At 43.5% G+C, this 20,224-nt stretch overlaps 1 protein-coding gene across 1 annotated transcript; it reads left to right on the forward strand.

Moving 5' to 3' along the window:
- The first annotated feature begins 2,002 nt into the window (after positions 1-2,002).
- C2H3orf49 (chromosome 2 C3orf49 homolog) lies at positions 2,003-19,297 on the forward strand. Its single transcript, XM_053293418.1, has 5 exons — positions 2,003-2,124; positions 5,486-5,805; positions 6,782-6,912; positions 16,376-16,486; positions 18,849-19,297. Exons 1-5 carry the CDS (start codon positions 2,003-2,005, stop codon positions 19,041-19,043), a joined length of 879 nt encoding a protein of 292 aa, XP_053149393.1. The 3' UTR covers positions 19,044-19,297.
- The last annotated feature ends 927 nt before the right edge of the window (positions 19,298-20,224 follow it).

Raw genomic sequence — 20,224 nt, forward strand, 5'->3', positions numbered from 1 at the left:
GGGTTCTGCCCCGTTAAACCGAGTTCTTTATGCTTGCAAAGGGGGATCTGGTAAGGACTCCCTTTCACAAGCAAGGTGGGGCTATGTGGTTGAAAGGGAGGGTGGGGCAGGCAGGAGGTCACCGTATGTGCCACTGCTATGGTGCGGCTCCTCAGTGGTGGTGGCCCTGCCGGCATTCCCCCCATCAGCACAGGCCAGCCCTTGCTGATGGGGTGGAGCACCGGCAGGGCTTAGGGGAGCTGCTGCTAGCCTGCGGCCTTCACTGCTGAGGACCCATGAAGCAACATGTAGGGACCTCCCGCATGCCCCTCCCTCCCTTTTCAATCCCATAAGGTTCCCCCTTTGCTTATAAAGGGCAATAGTTACCAGATCCCCCTTTGCAAGCATAAAGAACCAGTCAAATTTTGCTGAACCAGTTCAGCTCGAACTCAGACTAGCCCCCCTTTTTGGAAGGTTGGTCTGGTTCAAACTCGAACTGGTCGAAACAGTTTTGCACATCCCTGCTCACACTTCCCTTCTGGCACACAGCAGAGGCAGGCAGTTGGGGCGGGGAGAAGGAAGCTGTCCAGTTAACCAGCAAATAGCAGATGTGCTGTTATTTGGCACACTTTGGTAGGTGGGGCAGGGGGCAGGAAGCAACAGCTTGTCCCAGGGTTGCTGCCTTCACACGGGTCAGTCAGGTGAGCTCAGTGGACCTGATCTGTGGGCTGGCAGTTTGAGACCCTAGGCATAGAGGGATAAGGCTATGTCTATTGCTCTGAACACTTGTGACCAAACCATCTATATAATTATTTCTCTTAGCTGCCCACTGTGGGGATGCATGTCTTCGGGGCAGAACTCCCGCATGGAACTCTTGTGATATGCTGCGAGAGTTCCAGGCAAAGACGGGAGCAAGGATGGAGAAAATGAGGCCCAATTGGGAAGGAGCCGCATGAAGGAAGTGGCCAGCCCAGATGCGATGGGGAGGCGGTGGCGGCTGTGATTGGGAGGCAGCAGCCCCGACCGTGGTGGCAAGGCGGCGGTGGCAAGGCAGTGGCAGTTTAGGGCCCAACCACAGTGGCAAGGTGGCAGCAGGGTGAGGAGGCAGCTGGGCTGCCCGGAAGAGGAGACAGCCCAGGAGGGGATGGGCCGGCTTTAAAGCCGGCCAGAAACCGCAGGTGGGGAGGGGGGAAGGACCAGCCCAGGCGGGAAACGCCGAACCCAAATACCGCACAGATGTTTTGTGCAGGGTCAGCTAGTTCTTCTTAATATCTTTTGATGCCTGCTCTTCTGCCCAATGTTATGCTTTTCCAGTGTTACTGTCTTGCTCTCCTTCTGAGAGTTTTGGTACTCCCCCCCTTCCCCTCCAGTATTGTAATGCCCAGCCACCCTGTCTCCCGGTTAGCACACCACATATAACTCACCACATATATCTCAAATATGGGCACAAGTCCACAAATTCTGTGTGTATTTTTTTTTAAATAATTGCAGTTCTGAGAAGTGAAAGCACATGCACACCAGCAATCAACACTTACTACTGGAATAGTGAGGGTGAAAAGAACTGAAATTAAATTCAGTATGACCAGGACGTTATTCTAGATGCTCCCTTACAGTCTTTAAAATAAGAGCTGTCTCATGAAACAAGTGACCTTTTGACCTTTGACATGTAAACCGTGGAACCTGGGAGTCTGGAGTCTTTTTGAACAGCATGTGAGAATGAGTATACTTGCTCTAATTCCAAAAAACATATCATATACTTGAGAAGGAATTTCCTCTGCCATGATTAGTTGTGTATTGTGGAATTCCCCAGAACTCTGTCAAATTTATCATCACCCTCTTGTAACAATCATAAGTTAAGATGTTCTATTTAACTGCTGATGTGAACCCTTGCAGGACAAGGAAGGATCTGGGCTTGGGGAAAACAAAAGCTGTGAAGCATCCATTCCAGCAGCTATCTACATAATGCTTTTAAAGAGTCTGGGTTAGGAATCTAAATCAAAAGCTGTCTTAATGGGAATGAGCTATGCCCCTTAACCAAAGATGCTTCGCTAGTTCTCTTAGGAGCTACAGAGGAAAAACTCCTAGTGATATTATGCAGAAAACTCAGAAGAAAACAGACCAAGTAAGAAGAAAAGGGACTGAAAGGTGAGTGACAGTAATTTTTACATTACACCATCAAATGTAGCAAAGGCTAAGGCTACTTAGCACTGTGTCCTTAATGTTCATTAGCAAGAGTAGAAATATCAGTTTTTAAAATGCATTATTAAAAATAAAAATTTAAAAGCATAGTTGGGATATGTATATTTCAAAAGCATACATAAAGCCCCATGAAAGGCACTATTGGACAGGTACTTGACCAAAATGGCTGGAAGGCCAGCAAAAACTGGTTTTTGCTGAAGGCCCTAAAAAGAAGAGCTACAGCATAAGACCTCTAAAGTAACAATATTTGCAGCGAGTGCAGCTAAGGTTCAATCACAAATAGCAAATAACAAGATATTAGACTGTAGAGGTGATTCTCATAACTTACTGTTTTAATGTGTTTTTGATGTGTTTGTGGACTATACTGCGGATTTGTCTAGACAATAAGGCAGTCCATGCAATCAGAAACAGGCTAGGACAAGCATCCTACCCGAGTTCAAGAGCTGCATGTGCTCCACCTTTCTGATTGTATGCGAGTAACAAACAAGGAAGGAGGTGCTGGCAGTGACCATCTGCTAAGTGGCAGAAGGAGTGTTCCATTTTATCCAGCAGCTGTACCAGCCTGGGGTGCAGCCTAAACATGCAGGCAGAGGTGGACCTTTCGGCTGAAGTCAAGGGCTTCCATACTGCCAAGGGCCCCCAGGTGCTGTGGTTGCCATGCTGCACTGCGCCACCGACCCACACTGCACCAGGCAGCTGAGCATGACTGTGACCTGCACCGGGCAGGACCTCTGCTTTAGAGACAGAGGGGGTAGAGGGGAAAGAAATATGTGGGGTGGGAATATATTAAGTTGCATATTGAGATTTTTCTGCTAATGCATATTTGCATAAATATACAGTCATCCCTTGTCAACTGTTAGGGTTCTGTTCTGGCAAAACCTCGCCGTTCACAAATTGGCTGTTGGTGAGGCATTAAAGTCTATGGGAAACAGGGGTTGGAGAACTGCGACTGCAAAAAGACCTAAAATAGAGCGGGGGGGATTTAATGGCTAAAAATAATAATAATAAAATCCTGTAATATTGACAAGAGCCACCAAGAAGAATGAGCAGTTGAACCTCTGGAAATTTTTTGAACCTCACCAAAATCACTCAAAGGCATTTTAAATTGGCAAGGGACAGCAAGGTCAGCAAGGGTCAGCAAGAAGAATGAGCAGATTTAACCTCGGAACCGCCCCCCCATCACAAAAAACCTCACCAACCACGGATACTTGGGTGACAGTTGGCAAGACCTGTCACAATTTCCCATTCACATATACTCAAAACTGCCATTGGTAAAACCGTGGTGGGCAAGGGATGAATGTACATGTTTTATATTCTTACATTCTTGTGAGATCAGTTACTGTTTGTGCCCCCAAGAACCCAAGTGTTAAAAATACTGCATGTATGACAGTGTGTGTGTGTGTGTGTGTGTGTGTGTGTGTGTGTGTGTGTGTAGGGGGATGATGCTTAACTTGCAGCTAGGGTGTGTGCGTCCAGGCTCCAGGCTCCAAAATTACCCAGGTGCACCTCTGCATGCAGGAGAATGAAGTGAAAGTGAAGGTGTAGAGTTCTGAGGTTGTGGAATGGATTGTATCACTTCAGACTGCAAGCCAGAGAATCAAATTTTTGACTGCTTCTCATCATGAAACCTATCTGCAAGTACATACAAAATGAGTTAATTAGGGAGCAGCTAGGCTCAGGGGCGTATCTAGAGGTAGGGCAGGCAGGGCACGTGCCCTGGGCGCCACTTGAAGGGGGCGCCATTTTGTAAAAAAAAAATTTTTTTTAATGGCTGCCAAAAACAAAATGGCCACCGTGCATGCTCAAATGGCCTCTGTGAGGCCCTAGGTCATGCCAGGCCTTGCAGAGGCCATTTGAGCCTGCACGGTGGCCATTTTGTTTTCAGTGGCCATTAAAAAAAAAGATTTTTAAAAGTGGCCACTGCACATGCTCAAATGGTCCCTGCGAGGCCCTAGAGGCCAGTGGGGGGGGGGGGAGGAACCTTTGCAAACCCCCCAGCCTTTAGGAAGCCCCCCGAAGGGGCTACAGGTAAAAAAATAATAATATATAATATAAGTCACTGTACACATATTCAGATTGGCACTATGTACAGAGAATCAGGGCTTGTGAATACTGAGCTGATGCTTATGAGCTAGGATTGTATTCATTTGCTCTTACTTTGCTTCTTGTGATAAGTGAGTTAAATGTGATGTCTTGCTAATATGGCTATTAATGGTGAATTTGTCTTTGAATCAGTGTGAAATCCTTAATATTAAGGCCCACTAGGAGTTTCTTGCTCTCTTTCTCTCATTTTAACTGTCTTTCTGAAAGACTAGAATATATTCCAAGCAGTGACACAGTTTACTCTGCATGTCCTTTAATTATTTACAGAGTATCTGGGAAAAGTCAAATTCTCCATTGATTTTTAAAACTTATGTAATGGTGATGCTACGATGCATAGCAGAGAATTAGACAGGCACTTCTGTTTAGTTTTTCAAGTACACCTCCACATAGTATTTGGGTATTTCATGAGCCCCAGCATACTGAAATTTGTAGTTTTCCAACATTTTTTGGTCTGGCTAAGTCCACTGCTAAAATAGTTTTTGAAAGATTAAAAGATTAACGAGCCTGACTTGTATTTTTCAGCTGATATTATGGTAAAGTTATCTGAAAGATGGGTGTCAGATGCTTGGACAGGGGGCGCAATTTCAGTGTTTGCCCTAGGCGCTATTTTCCCTAGATACGCCTCTGGCTAGGCTAGAAGAAAGTTTCTCCCTTATGTGCTGACTTTTAAGAACATATTTTGTTTGTAGAGAGCTTTTCTCTTTCATGAAAGAGCATTCAAAATATCCTCTTCCTGCAACTTGAAGTGCTACTGTCCACTATATGACCTCAGAATTCTCCCACTTCATTCTGCTGCACATGCAGACCATGCCTTTCTGTGCCCTGGAATATTCAACCTTTTCACTGGAGATGACAGGTTATCTGAGACACGGTATGAAGCTGCCCTACACTGGCCCATCTAGCTCAGTATTGTCTACTCTGACCACTTGCTGTATACCAACAAGTGGCTCCTTCATTACTTAGTAGGTGAGTACTCATAAGAAATGTAACCCAGTATTAGGAGAAAGGAAAATGAGAGGAAAACTTTATTGTTCCTTATAAAGATTAAAAGCTTGGATGACTTATCTACTGTAATAATCTGTAATTGTACACGGCATAGAGATTTTTATACTAAGCAGTAAGGAAAGAAAGAAAGAAAGAAAGAAAGAAAGAAAGAAAGAAAGAAAGAAAGAAAGAAAGATCCATTATCTTTATCTGTTTTCAGGTGGCAAAGAGTCATGTCTTCCAATTTAGTGAAACTGATACCTCAAGGACACTTACCTAATGGCTCCAAAGGTCTTGGATACCGCACAGGCAAGAAAAAAAGTATTATGGAACAGTTTAGGGCCACAGTGAGGAAAATGTTCCCATTCTATCAAAAAGCAAGCAAGAAACCCAAGCGTCAAGGTGACAGCCCTTCAAACCCAGAAATGTCTAGAACACCTCCTGTTTCCAGGAAGCACCATCTCCTTCCAAGGATTGTTAGGGAATTATCTTCACCAAAAATATTACCAAAACTGAAAAGAAGGAAGCTTTCTCAAAATGGTAATTATATGCTGTACTAATAGTTCACTCTCCATAATTTGTTTTTGGGTCCATCATTTTCAAGATGAATTAGGCAAACAGCCCACTCATGGTAACTTGCAGGCCAGGTGTGATTATGCTTCAGGAGCGCTGATATTGTGGTAGTGAACTAAATTCCTTACATTTGTGACAGAACTAGGTGTGACATTAAGAGATCTGCGACTGGGATTCCTGCAGCTGGAACTTTTATGGTGTACTCTACATGGGGCTGCCTTTGAAAAGTGTTCAGAAACTGAAGCTGGTGCCAAATCCTGCAGATAGAATAAACAAATTTGGAGCTAATAAAGATTAAATGCTATTGGAGGAACATATTTTGAAAAGCCATCAAAAACAGTATTTAATTGTTCTTAGCTCCAAATTGTTTTGGAGAGTAATTCAAAGTGCTGAAATTTGGGTTTTTAAAATACTTTCTGTTCCAACATGATCCTGCCTGCCTGTTAAGATCTTCAGGGTTGACCCTGCTTGGTATCTCACCATCTTCAGAAGTATGATTGGTGGGAGCATGGGACAGGGCTTTCTAAGTTGCAGCACCCAAACCATAGAATTTTTTCCACTAGGAAGCTTGTCTGGCCCTTTCCTTAGCAGTCTGTCATCAAGTAATAAAGCCTCATGGGTTCTGTGGTCGCCAGGAGTCGATATCGACTCAATGGCACACTTTACCTTTATACATGCTTTCAAAATTGTTTAGCTATCTCCAGCTGTTGAAATAAGGTTGCTGGTTTTGTTTATTGATCTTGTCATTTCAGTGCTCAAAATCAACACCTTACCATTTTCAGTTGTAATTCTTTATTATTGTAGACCAGCTTGAGAGCCTGCACACATCCCATATATTCTAGTATTCATAAAAATAAATAACAAATTTGAACTTGTGTCTAATGCACACATACCACTATTTGGATTAAACTTATTATATCCCTCCCTCTTTCTTTCTTTGAAGCAGCAATTAAACTGGATGTGAACATAATTGAGGAACATGCACAAGGCATTGATGGGACAAGCACAGTTGTGCAGGCAAGACGGATGACGAGACGCATCTCAGTAGTGTCTCTCCCACCTGGGATGCAAAAGGTAACAGGCAACTGATAATCTAATGTGCTGAATTTGCTCCATTAGTTAAATTGCAGCCTTGAAGTTGGTTCATTACTTCTAGAATGAGTGGGCATTTTACCTGTGTGTTTGCTGATGGGGTCAGTGCCTGTTTATCTATGTTACGAACTATTTTTCAGACGCAAGCCTCAGTATAGATATGATGAAGGCACTTACACAGCCCTAGCTTACTTGGTCCTGGTATTACTTGAAAACTTAATGCTCACCGTTTTGAAGAAGATTACACCTGGAAGATTACACATTCCGTAAATAGCCCTCCCTAAAAAAAAAAAAGTACTGGCAAAGACCCCCCTCTGAAATGGCTGGAAAGGTGTTGTGCTGAGCCCGATGGACCAGCACTCTGGCTCAATAGGAGGCAGCTTTGTATGGGAGTGGGGAAGTTTCACTTCCATAGACCCTTTCCTCACTCCTGCTCCATGACTGAATGGGACAGACACATGGATAAATAGACCTGGCTGCCTTATTATCTTTAGTTTGGCTTTGACTGGCAGCAAAATCTTTCTCAGGCTTGCTGCCTGAGATCTTAAGTAGCGATATGGGGATTGAAACGGATACCTTATGTGTACAAAGCACATACGCTGCCACTGAGGAGGTGCATGGTGTTGGAGATGGAATTCCAGTGCATTGACCTTTTGCAGCAACTATCCTCATGACCACTAAGGGCACTGGGAGTAGACGTACCTAGTGAGAGTATCCTTATCTGTTCCTACTTGCCTCTACTCTATAACCCCTGCTTTGACTTCTCAGGTACTTCCTGAAGTGAGTCAGACCTCTTCCTTTCCTCCTAGAGAGAAGATGGAAACATCTTATCAGCTACATTCATTATGTAGCTGATAGATAGGATAGGTCTTTCCTATCCCAAATGCATTTCACCAATAAACTAGTTAAGTAACTTAAGACTCTACAATGACCTCTATGTGCGTTACTTAAATAGCTGCAACAACTAAACTCTGCACTCTGTAACTGGAGTGGTAGCTTCCTTGGTGTTTTGCTAAATAATCACAAACCCCAACAGGGTTATGGGCTCAGCAGCCCAAAGGTCTGCAGCAGAGTTTTTTATTTTAAAGTGCAGCTGAGTGAGTTAGTAGGACAGCATGAATCCAGAGGTGAGCAATGCTCCTTTCTCCAAGCAAAATTGGAGGAAGTTATGAAAATGGAAACCCTTCTGAAGGCAAAAGGAGCCCTATTATGGAGCTCTTTTATGGAGCCCTTTTAACTGAGCCTTCACAGAACCAAGACCAACAGATGGGGTGGCTGCCCAAAAGAAATGGGATTCACAAAATGACAGAGCATATGGCTTGAATCTTCTAAATGTGAGTGATGATTTGCTAATGCATTTCAAAAAGTCTAAAATTGCCTCAGAGCTGTTGAAAAAGCTCCAAAAGCTGTATGGCAGAGTCTCCCGCAATGCTGCTGTCCTTTTAATTCAAAGGATTTGCAAAATGCAGCTAGAAGAAGGAGGGGATTTGTCAACCCATATAAATGCAATGCGGGAGACTCACAGATTACTTAAGCAACATAGGTTTAGTTTGAATGATCAAGTGTTGATTGGATTGATTCTGAGATCCTTGCTACAGAGTTATAATAATGTTAAAATGGCATTGGAAGTTTCAAGTAGCAAACTTGAAATGGAAAATGTAATTGCATGCTTGCAAGATTTCAGTCTCAAACAAGGAGAGGCAGATTTTCCAGAGCATGGCAACAGTTCTACAGCCTTTTCCAGCAAACAAAAACATTGCTTTAATTGTGATGAAACAGAATATTTACAAGCCAATTGCTCAGAGATGGAAGGTGTGAAAGGTGGAAGGAATTTCCCAGTAGACAAAAGGAAAGGCAGCATGGTCACAGCAAAACAAAACAAAACAAAACAAAAGAGAGAGACAGTAGTCATAGAACAAAAAGTTACAATGTGAGAAATATGAGTGAAAGAAATGATTTCATAATTGATTCAGGCGCTACCTGGAATATTCTGAATTCACCTGAACTGTTTGATTTAGATACAAATTACAAAGTTCTTGTTTTTGTTGGAATTTTTTCGGTGGGGAGAGGTTCAGTTTAACTGTATTGCAGGCAATTTGATGGAAAAAACTGAAAAGATTTTGATCTAAGATGCACTCTTAGTCCCTGATATGGAGAGTAACATGATCTCTGTGGGACATGGGATCAATAAAGGTTGTAAAGTGACTTTTGAGGACAAAGTTTGCTACATTACCAAAGTTGATGATTTATTTATGATAGCCTATATGTGTGAAGATGGTCTTTTTCAACTGGACTGTATAACCAAACAGGCAAGCCTCGCAGCTTCAAGCAGAGAAGCTGTCAATAGATGTCAATGTTGCTCACCTAATAAAGAGATGAGACAGCCTTTCTGGACAGACACAGAGGGAATTACAAAATCATCTGGAACATATACATTTTAATGTCTATGGTCATCAAAGCCGCATAGGTGGCAATCAGTACCTCATAACCCCTGCTAACTTGGCAAAGAGGCACCTTTTAAAGTGGTGATTCTCTTTATTTAGCAGGGGGAGAGTAACTGGCCCTGTCCACCCCCAGCACAGTACTTCCAGTGACTGTTGCTGGTGTCTCTTATGTTTCTTTTTAGATTGTGAGCCCTTTGGGGACAGGGATCCATCATTTATTTATTATTTCTCTGTGTAAACCACCCTGAGCCACTTTTGGAAGGGTGGTATAGAAATAAAATAAATAAATAAATAAAAATAATTAATAAATACATTTATTGATGATTTTTCAAGATTTACTTATGTATACGTTCTGAGAGAGAAAAGTCAAGTGTTTGAAAAATTTAAAAATCATGTTTATTTTATTTTATTTATTTCACATATTTTTATACCACCCAAAACTGGGTGGTTTATAACAAGATAAAAACAACATTAAAACATTAGTTAAAAACAAAAACAAGAAATCCAACACACAACAATTTTAAAATTTTAAAACAATATTCTAAAACAACATTTAAAACAATCAAAACAGTATCAGTTAAAAGCCTGGGTGAACAAGTGCATCTTTAAAGACTTTTTAAAAATTGTCAGAGATGGGGAGGCTCTTATATCACTAGGGCGGGCATTCCAAAGCCTCAGGGCAGCAACGGAGAAGGCCCTTCCCTAAGTAGCCACCAGACGAGCCGGTGGCAAATGCAGACGGACCTCTCCTGATGATCTCAATGGGCGGTGGGGTTCATAACGCAGAAGACATTCTCTTAAATACTCAGGACCCAAGCTGTTTAGGGCTTTATAGGTTATAACTAACACCTTGTATTTTGCCCAGAAACATATCAGCAGCCAGTGTAACTCCTTCAATACAGGAGTTATATGGTCTTTCTTAGATGCCCCAGAGACCAGCCTGGCTGCCGCATTCTGGACTAACTGTAGTTTCCAGACTACGTACAAGGGCAGTCCCACATAGAGCACATTACAGTAATCCAGTCTGGAGGCTACCAGCAGATGTACCACTGTTTTGAGGTCATCTATTTCAAGAAACGGACGCAGCTGGCGTATCAGCCGAAGCTGATAAAAGGCACCTCTGGCCACTGCTTCAACCTGGGACACCAGGGAGAGACTTGGATCCAGAAGCACCCCCAGTCTGCGTACCTGTTGCTTCTGGGGAAGTGTGACCCCATCCAGAACAGGCAGATTAAAATCGTCTCCTGAGTTCCAACCCCACACAATAAGTGCCTCCGTCTTATCTGGATTCAGTCTCAGTTTGTTATCCCTCATCCAACCCATTACCAACTCCAAACAGACATTTAGGGAGGTTATGCCCTCTCCTGATGATGCTGACATGGAGAAATAGATTTGGGTGTCATCAGCATACTGATAGCAACCAGCACCAAATCTCCTGATGATCTCTCCCGGCGGTTTCATGTAGATGTTAAACAACATCGGAGACAATACGGAGCCCTGAGGGACACCATACAAAAGTTCAGATTTTGAAGAACAACAGTTTCCAAGAGACACCATCTGGAACCTGCCCAAGAGGTGGGAGCGGAACCACTGCAGAGCAGTGCCTCCCACTCCCAACCCCCTCAGATGCTCCAGAAGGATACTATGGTTGATAGTATTGAAAGCCACCAAGAGGTCCAAAAGGACCAACATGGTCACACTTCCTTTGTCAATTCCCAGTTGGAGATCATCTGTCAGGCCGACCAAGGCAGACTCCACCCCATAGGCAGCCTGGAAACCAGTTTGAAATCGGTCTAGATAATCAGTTTCCTCCAAGACTGTTTCGACCTGGGAGGCCACCACCTTCTCAATCACATGTTGCACTGGTCAATAAAAAATTTGGAAGAAAGCCTCAGACTAATAGCAGACAATTGAGGCAAATACATGTCAAATGACATGAAAATTTTCCTAAGGGAACATTTCATCCAATGAGAACATGGGATGTAGGCCAAGCAATAAAGTTCACAGGAAGGCCTGTTTGGCCTGGCCTTCCAGTGTTTGTAAACAGTTTTTAAACTGTAAATGTTTGGCCTGGTTTTCCAGGGCTTTAAAACTGTTTTAAATTTTTAACTTGTTAATTGGCTTTATATTGTTTTTATAGCTTTTGATTATAACTGTTAATTGATTTAATTGTTTTTATTTTCATGTAAACCACCCTGAGCCATTTTTGAAAGGGCAGTATAGAAATCAAATAAATAAATAAACAAATAAATAAATTTATCTTGATTCTTGCAGTTTTCAGATCTTTTGCAGCAGATTACAGTTACCCTTTGTTAGTGACATATATTTTCTAATTTCCTCAGGGCAGCATACACAGTTCTCCCTCATACCATTTTCATCCTTATGTGAGATAGGTTAGGGGAAGGCAACCTTGGCTCTCCAGCTGAGTGAGGGTAACCCAGTGAGTTTCATGGCTGAGTGGGAATTTAAATTTGTCACCCAGCTTCTAGGCTAATATTGTAACCACTCTAATTGGCGCTTTAAGAGGCAAGACAGAAGGCTGGTGAGTTATATTTCTATAAACATTTCCTGTCTTTCTGTGTGTGAATGTTGATAGAGGACATTTGAACTACAGAAAGCTTTGGGAGTGCAGGGAATGACTGGGGTCCCCATGCCTTCAATTCTGTTATGGGGAGGAAGTCTAGAGCACTCACAGCATCAGAGCACATAGCGTATATACAAAGTGGTGTGCAGGAGCCTGTTAGTGAAACACCTCTCCTCTCTCCCTATGAAGTTCTACTACATGCGAAAATATTTCTGCACATTTATCGGGTTTCCAGCTATTTATCTAACAACCCACACATGAGGGATGTGCACAGAACCAGTTTGGAGGCCCTTTATGGACCTCCGAACCCATATGAAAGTCCGGTGGTTTGGCCAGTTCAAAGGTGGGGGATGGATAAATTTAAGGACTGGGGAGGGTGCTCCCCCCCATGTTCCCCCCACCGCTACTGTCATTAAAATTGGTCTCACAGGGTGGCAGCGTACCTCCTTGCTGTCCTGGTACGTTGCAGACCAGAAGTGTCTGTTACACGTGCGCAGCAGACACTTATGACCATTTACGGCCCACGATGTAACGCGGCGGCAAGGAGGTATGCTGTCGCCTCATGGGACTAATTTTAATGATAGCGCCAGTGGGGGAAACGCAGCCAGGGCTGCGTAAGAGCACCCTCCCCAGTCCTTAAAGTTATCCCCCACACACCTTCAAACTGGCAGTTGCCGGTTCCATGCACATCCCTACCACACATCCACTCAGCACCATGGCAAACAGTTGAAAATATGTGCATTTTGCAATAGAAGTACCTTAGGAGCGGGGGAAATCACACTTACAATTGTACATCTTTGTCACGGTGCTCAATATGTTTTAATCACTAGTCTGGATGTTTTAAAATTGGTCTCTGTGCTTGTTCACAAGCTTTTTCAATCAGCCAGGGCTTCTAAAACAGGTAAAACTCCAAAATTAATTTGCTTAAAAGTAGCTGTTTCTGTGAAACACTTTGCTTTCCTTTCCCAGTGGGTCTTTCCACCTCCTTTGGACTTTCAGTGTTAATATCTACACATACTACTCATTTAGTCATCTGGCGGCACAATTATTGTTTCTAGAGTGCTCAGTCTAATCTATGTTGTACAACTGTTTTGCTACATTCAGAGCATAAAGGTTAATGCAATGCAGATGTTTTGTGGATTAGGATACATTCTTTCTCTCCCACTCTTCCCAATTCTACAGCTACTTGACCTGTGGGAGAAAAGGTTAATAAACTAGGCAGACTGTAGATTAGAAAGGAAGGTTGCAGTTAGGCAGCCTCAGTTCTATAAAGCAAAATGTAAAGAGTGCCTTAATTTTCATAAGGCATAAGTTTTGTTTTCTAGTGAACCAAGACAGCTGCCTTCCTTAAAAAAAAAAAAAAGCAATTAGAGATGTGTGAAGCCTGTTGGATGAATTTTATTTTTCAGTTTCATTTCCTCGCCTTCTCAAGCAGTTCATTCTGTGAAAAAGCAACATGCCAATTCTGATTTTGTTTGATTGTTGCAGCCCTCTGCTGGGCAGACTTAGAACTAATTTTGTTCCTAAATATGGTAAAAACGTCACTAGACAGATGGTAGAAGAACCTAATTAATTTTCTGGCTAGTATCTATAAAAAACACCACCACAGAATAGCTGGAATTAATTACAATATATCTTGCTCTCACATCAATTTGTGTGTTTGTGCAGAGGCAGTAATGGGCTGCATGAGGGATAACAAATTGAAACTTGAATCTAAATAAAATGGAGATACTGACTGTAGGTACTGATGGGGGCAGGGGTCAGAACTCGAGAGATGGTTTAGATCTGCCTGCAATGGATGGGGTTATACTCTCCCAGAAAGAACAAGTACATAGTTTGGGAGTGCTCCTGGATCCAAAACTCTTTCTCTGGTCTCTCAGGTTGAGGCAACAACCAGGGTTTTATCAACTCTAGCCGATACATCAGCTATGGCCATTTCTGGAGGAAAATGACCTTAACATGGTGGTACATGTGCTGGTAACCCCATCATCTGGGTTTGACTATTGTAATGCACTCTACGCGTGGTTGCTTTTGTACATAGTCTGGAAACAACATTTGGTGCAGAATGAAGCAGCCAGACTGGTTTCTGGGATAACCTGAAGAGACCTAATAACAACAACAACAACAACAACAACAACACTGATTTGAAAAGAACTGCACTGGCTGTGGATATGTTTCCAAGTGAAATACAAAGTGCTGGTTTGTTGGAAATACAAAGCTCTTAAGTCCAGGGTATTTAAGAGGGCACCTCCCACCTGTTAAGATCATCTGGGGAGGTCTGGATATGGCTACCACTGGCTCTTTTGATGGCTACTCGGGACTCGTCCTTCTCTGTGGCTGCCCTTGGGCTCTGGAATACACTCCCCATTAAAATCTGGGTTTCTCCATCTCTGGCTGTTTTTAAAAAGACCCTTAGTACGCACCAGTTTTCTCAGGCTTTTAATTACTTTTATTTATATCATCATGGTTTTAATAATTTTATCCTGTTTATATACATTGTGCTTTAGCTTTACAAGTTTTAAGTTATTTCAGTGTTTTAATTTGTATTGTTTTATTGTAAACTGTCCAGAGATACAAGTTTTGGACAGAATATAAATATGTTATATATACGCCATCTAGGGATGCACATTCCAGGCAGTATAGAAATATGATAGACAGATAAAATAAATAAATACTAGCTGACCTGGTGCATCTGCACCCCTAGTTTTCCCTGCCCCCCCCTCAGTCCCAGTTCGTTCTCCTCCCCTCCCTTCAGCCCCAGCTGCCACTTCCTCTTGGCAGCCGGCCTGGCTGCTGTTTCCTCTCACCAGATGGCACTTCCTCTCGCCACCTGGTGGTCCCACCACTTCCTCTCACCATCCGGCAGCTGACCTGGCCGCCACCTTGCTTCCTCTCGGCGGGCGGTGCTTTTTCTTGCTGCCCACTACCACAGCTTCCTTTCGCTGATCACTCACCTTCCTCTCCCCCTCCCCTCACTTGTGAAATCTCGCGAGAGATGCCACACATAGGATTAGCCACGGGTATGTCTTAGTAAATTATATATATAGATACCCTGAACATTCAACACAAAATTGCTTTGCTAGATCAGACTAGGGTCCCTCCAGTAGGGCATGATAGTGCTGGCGGTCCCTTTGTGTTTGTCCCCATCATCTATTTGCCATATTGATGTGATACACAGTGGTAGGTGCCACTATCCACTGCACTGGGGCTCTTGCAGACTTGTAAGGCAGCCCTGACTCTGCAGAGAATGAACACTGCATAATCAGCGCTCCTGCATGTACTCCTTTTGCCGTGAACAGGAGTAACTGTGAAAGCACTGATTGTGCAACTACTCACTCCCTGCAGCGTTGGGACTGACTTATGAGTCTGCAACAGCCCTGATGTGGAGTGCAGCAGTGTTGTGCCACTGCACATGTAGGCCACTGTCTTTAAATGTACAGGTTTCATTTTTAACTGGCATGCATTAAAGCATTTATAGAGCTGATCTTTTTTTAACAAAACAAAACAAAACAAAAACAAAACAAAAAAGCCTAGTTTCTTAAACTGGTCTTCATCACTCCTGTCATAATTGTTTCCTCATTTCTGTACACTTCCCATTGTACAATATCCTTTTTGAGATGGGAAGGTTAGGATTATATACCCAGTGGCTCACATGTTGTGCAACCTAATGTGGGCAGTGTCAATCCACCTGTGCTGCTGCAAGCTTAAAGTAAAGCACTGGCAGAGTTGCATTTCTGTGCAAGAGTGCAAATACCTCAAGTAGCACGCTCACACTCTGTAGGTGCTAGTTAGATCAGAAACATGTTGCTGACAGTCAAGTGGCATGTTTCCAGTTTGAGTACTTCTGGAGTGATGGAGCACTATTGGAACCCTGCTGGTGCTTCACTACGAGCCTACTGTAGTATAGGTGGATTGGCACCACATGCACTGGGCTGCATAACATGTAGGCCAGTATTTTAAACAGGGAAAACGAAAGATATAGGAGTCGTCCTGCTGAATGGTATATAAAATTATGATGTTAATGGGGGTGATACTGGAAATGCACCCTATATGTCCTCCAGTGGTTGAACATATGGAGCTCCGTGCTTTTCTTAAGATTGAGGCAGGAAAATATCACTATGCGTCATGGGAATTGTGTGTCTACATGTACAAGAGCCACCATGTAATGGCAGAGCACAGGCTTTACATGTAGAAGGTCCAAAGTTCAATCCCCAGCATGTCTAGGTGGGACTGGGAAAGACCCTCTAAATCCTGCAGAGTTGCTGCCAGTCAAAATAGACAATACTGAGTTAAGTGTATCAATGGCCTGATTCTGAAGCAGGTCCATATATTCATAATGAAACACTCCTGCCCATGAGGGGTTCTGGATCGCAGAACATTGATCCTGTCTGAATGTTTCTTTGTTGTGTGTTAACAGGCTTTGTATCCAGCAAAAAAGAAACACTACACAGTGTTAAAAAAGAAGAAAAAGAATATGCCATCAATGTGGTACCATTCAGATATAACTGTTGGGAAGCTTCAAATGCAGGTATCTTAAAACAGTAGATTGTTTAATTATATCACGCACCCTTTCTCTTACTACTCTAATTCATTGGAGGAGCTATACCCTCTGCGTACCATCCTGTACTATTGTCAAGGCAAGTGCTAAATACATGACTTGGAATTTCAATTGAATTTAGTGAAGCTTATTTCCATAGGACGGTATATATTTCCCATCATAGGCTGCAGCCTGCAATCAGTTCATCCTGGAACAATCCAATTAGTCATCCAGATTGCCCTAGATTATGAGTTATGGATAGCTGTCCTTATAACCTTTCTGCAGTAAACCTATGTGAGAAATTATTATTATAATTTTACATTTTATATCCCGCTCTTCCTCCAAGGAGCCCAAAGCGGTGTACTACATACTTCAGTTTCTCCTCACAACAACCCTGTGAAGTAGGTTAGGCTGAGAGAGAAGTGACTGGCCCAGAGTCACCCAGCAAATATCATGGCTGAATGGGGATTTGAACTCAGGTCTCCCTGGTCCTAGTCCAGCACTCTAACCACTACACCACGCTCAACTGTTTAAAGGAAAAGTTGCTTGGACTGATCTCACAATTTTAAAAAATGGACTGAGGGGAAAAATTCTTACTTTTTAGAGTGACATTAGTCCGATGCTACCACAACTTTGTTATGCAAGCAGTTAGTCAGGATACCAGCCAGTATATTAGTTCCATCACAGACATAACAGATGCAAGAGAAAGTAGTGTTTTTTGTGTATTGTCTTAGATGGAAATTCCTAAGTAGATGACAATGCCAAAATAAATAAGTGGCTTGCTGCAGTCTTCACAGGATGAAGTTCCTCATCCACAGTTCCAAACAAAATTTCTTTTTTCTTCACTTTACTGAAGAATATTCATTGATGTGCAAACTGAGTCTGTACAGAACATCTCACACAGGTTCTGGGATTTTTCGGAAAGAGCATGGTAGGGATCAAAACTGGCTTTTCTCATATTGTTCTTGAGCTGTGTTTCCTCACCCGCCCCCCCCATCAAGTGGAAGTGTGTGCTTTTGTGAAGACTGCCCATCCCTTGTCACTGACTCACCAAAGCAAGGCTCCAGAGCTGGGGTTAGGACTTCCAGGCAAGGAGAAGACTGTGTCTACTTCCTTGGTAGACTTAGTAAATACTTTACAATGTTATGTGCCAGGGGAAAAAATGTTTCTCAAAAGACCCTCCCACATATATTTCAAAATTTCTTCAGCATCAATAAAAAGACCCAGAGTGTGTAAAATGACATCTTTTACTAGAACAAGTAAGGCTGCAGCTTTCACATTGCATCAGACGTTGCTCTGCAGTGTTTTGACCTTTTTGGGGGGGGCAACTATTTGAGGACTTTGCAGGGAGGTTGTGTGGGGGTGGGGGTGGGGGCTCCTAAGAATGTGCACATTGTCCTTTGAATCCAGTGCAGAACCAGGGGTCATCCCATGAAATTGATTGCCAATAAAATTAGGACCAACAAACAGAGTTCTTTTTCACACAATGCATAATCAACTTGTGGAATTCTCTGCCATAAAATGTGGTGACAGCCAACAACCCGGATGGCTTTAAATGGGGTTTGGATAATTTCATGGAGGAGAGGTGTATCAACGACTACTAGTCTGAGGGCTACAGGCCACCTCCAGCTTCAGAGGCAGGATGCCTCTGAGTACCAGTTGCAGAGGAGTAACAGCAGGAGAGAGGGCATGCCCTCAACTCCAGCCTGTAGGTTTCCAGCGGCATCTGGTGGGCCACTGTGTGAAACAGGATGCTGGACTAGATGGGCCTGATCCAGCAGGGCTGTTCTTGTGTTCTTATGAATTTAGATTTGTGCACAGATTCAAAGCTGAACTGGTTTGTGAAGCTGCCAAACTGATTTGACTGTTGGGGGGCAGGGCGGGAGGCGGCTGTGAGCAGCCCCTTTAAATGTGAGGATAGCACTTATCTTCTTCTCCATGCAGCTTCCTGCTGCTGTGGCACTCCCACCAGCAGCCTGTGCATGGAGGTCATGCCGCTGGCACATGAGGGCTGCTGGGGGGAGCATCACAGGCACCTGTGCATATCCCTCCTATAGAGAGAGGGGGGGCTGAGGCAAACATATAATCGCTTACAGAAGTCCATCACGTAAATTCAAAGATTTAAGGTTTGAACTGAAGATTCCAGGTCTAAGCTCATGTTCTTAATTATTACCCAACACTACTAGCAAGGATAGCATCTGACAAAAAAAGAAATTCAGTTATAACGACATGTCACTATTTTATGATTTAAACAATGAAGTATCTTTGGTGAATGCAACTGTGTCTCTTTTTGTTCAGTTAGAGTAAATTTTTATTTTGTTAATATGCTTCTTAAATACTTGTTTCACACCAGGTGGATAATCTCTTGGATAATATCAGTGAAAAATCCATACAGTTATTGGCTCTCAGAAGTGCAGAGCTACAACAATGCGAGTCTTTGGGAGACAAGATACTTCAATCCTCTAAGCAGTTCCAAAGGGTTTCCTTGAGGACTACAAAGAAGCTTAAACTGAAAAATATGTGTTTTCTATGCAGATGTTGTTGCTAATACCGTTCTGATATTGTGAAAGCAGATAAGCAACCAGGGTTATAGAAATAACTATTTAAGAATAGTTAAGTGATTTAAATGGTTTTAAATAATTTTATTTCACGTTTTATGTTAATATTTTAAATAAATGTTTGTTTTTGACTGTGCACCACCCTGAGCTATTTGTGGATGGGTGGTATATTAATGAAATAAATAAATATCTTATCCTCTCTAATAAAAGCCTTGGTGTCCGTCCATGGACACCCAGGCGTGTGTCCGTGCCTCCCTTGGCCATTCTGGGCATGCGCTCCGCGCATGCCCAGAAAGTGCCGAGGGAGTCACAACCGCAGTGACCAGGTGGCCATGATGGCCGGGAGGAGAAGCGGCCGCTGCAAAGCCGGGTGGGGGGAAAAGGCGGCAGGGGAAGCTGGCCGAGGCGCAGCGGAGGTGGAGCCATGGCCGAAGCCTGGCTGCGCCGCCGAAGCCGGGCGGGGGGAAGAGGTGGCGGGGGAAGCCGGCCAAGGTGGCGGCAGAGCCGCTGCCAAGGCCTGGCGGCGGCGCCGAAACTAGGCAGGGGGGAGACTTTGGGGCCCTTGCCCGGCCGGGGAGACTGGCCGCGGCATGGAGGCTGGCGGCAGGAGGGGGAATGGCGGCGGGGGCCCCGGAGCACTTACTAGCGCCCGTTATTTAACGGGCCGAAAATCACTTGTGTTATTATAAAAGTCAGAAAGATCTGTATCTTTAAACTGCGCAGTAGTGGCTTTGGTATTTCACAATAGCATATTTCGGTTCTCAGTGAAGTGAACTCAGAATACAAGGCTGTTGCCTTATCACTAGCATTTCAGATAGTATTGGAATGTTAAAAAAATGTTGCCTTTTACAACATATACTATGGAATACAGTGTGATGTGGAGCTAATAGAAAAAAACTGCAAGCAAGGCTCTATGGGTACACATGATCTCTCCAAATGGGGAAGTTAACTACTGGACCAGGGCAATTTTTTATAGACAAACACTGGCGGCTGGGCAGAGGGCAGTGGAGTAGAAGGGGGAATATACCTTTAACTCTTGGTAAAAACGGCCACCACCTAGCATCCTGTGCGCTAAAAAGCCGCATGCCCCACCCTTGCCACTCAACAGGCTGATGCGCAGCGGCCAGGTGAGCAGTGGGGGTGGGACACGCGCCTTGTTGGGCCACATAGG

This window comes from Hemicordylus capensis, chromosome 2 (assembly GCF_027244095.1).
Source record: "Hemicordylus capensis ecotype Gifberg chromosome 2, rHemCap1.1.pri, whole genome shotgun sequence".
Taxonomy (NCBI): domain Eukaryota; kingdom Metazoa; phylum Chordata; class Lepidosauria; order Squamata; family Cordylidae; genus Hemicordylus; species Hemicordylus capensis.

What these genes read in the sequence shown, in the direction of transcription:
- C2H3orf49 (XM_053293418.1), top strand. Translation starts at nt 2,003, where the DNA reads ATGCCCCTTAACCAAAGATGCTTCGCTAGTTCTCTTAGGAGCTACAGA. An exon ending in AGAAGAAAAGGGACTGAAAG is followed by an intron (nt 2,125 to 5,485) that starts GTGAGTGACAGT and finishes ATCTGTTTTCAG; the next exon opens with GTGGCAAAGAGTCATGTCTT. An exon ending in AAGGAAGCTTTCTCAAAATG is followed by an intron (nt 5,806 to 6,781) that starts GTAATTATATGC and finishes CTTTCTTTGAAG; the next exon opens with CAGCAATTAAACTGGATGTG.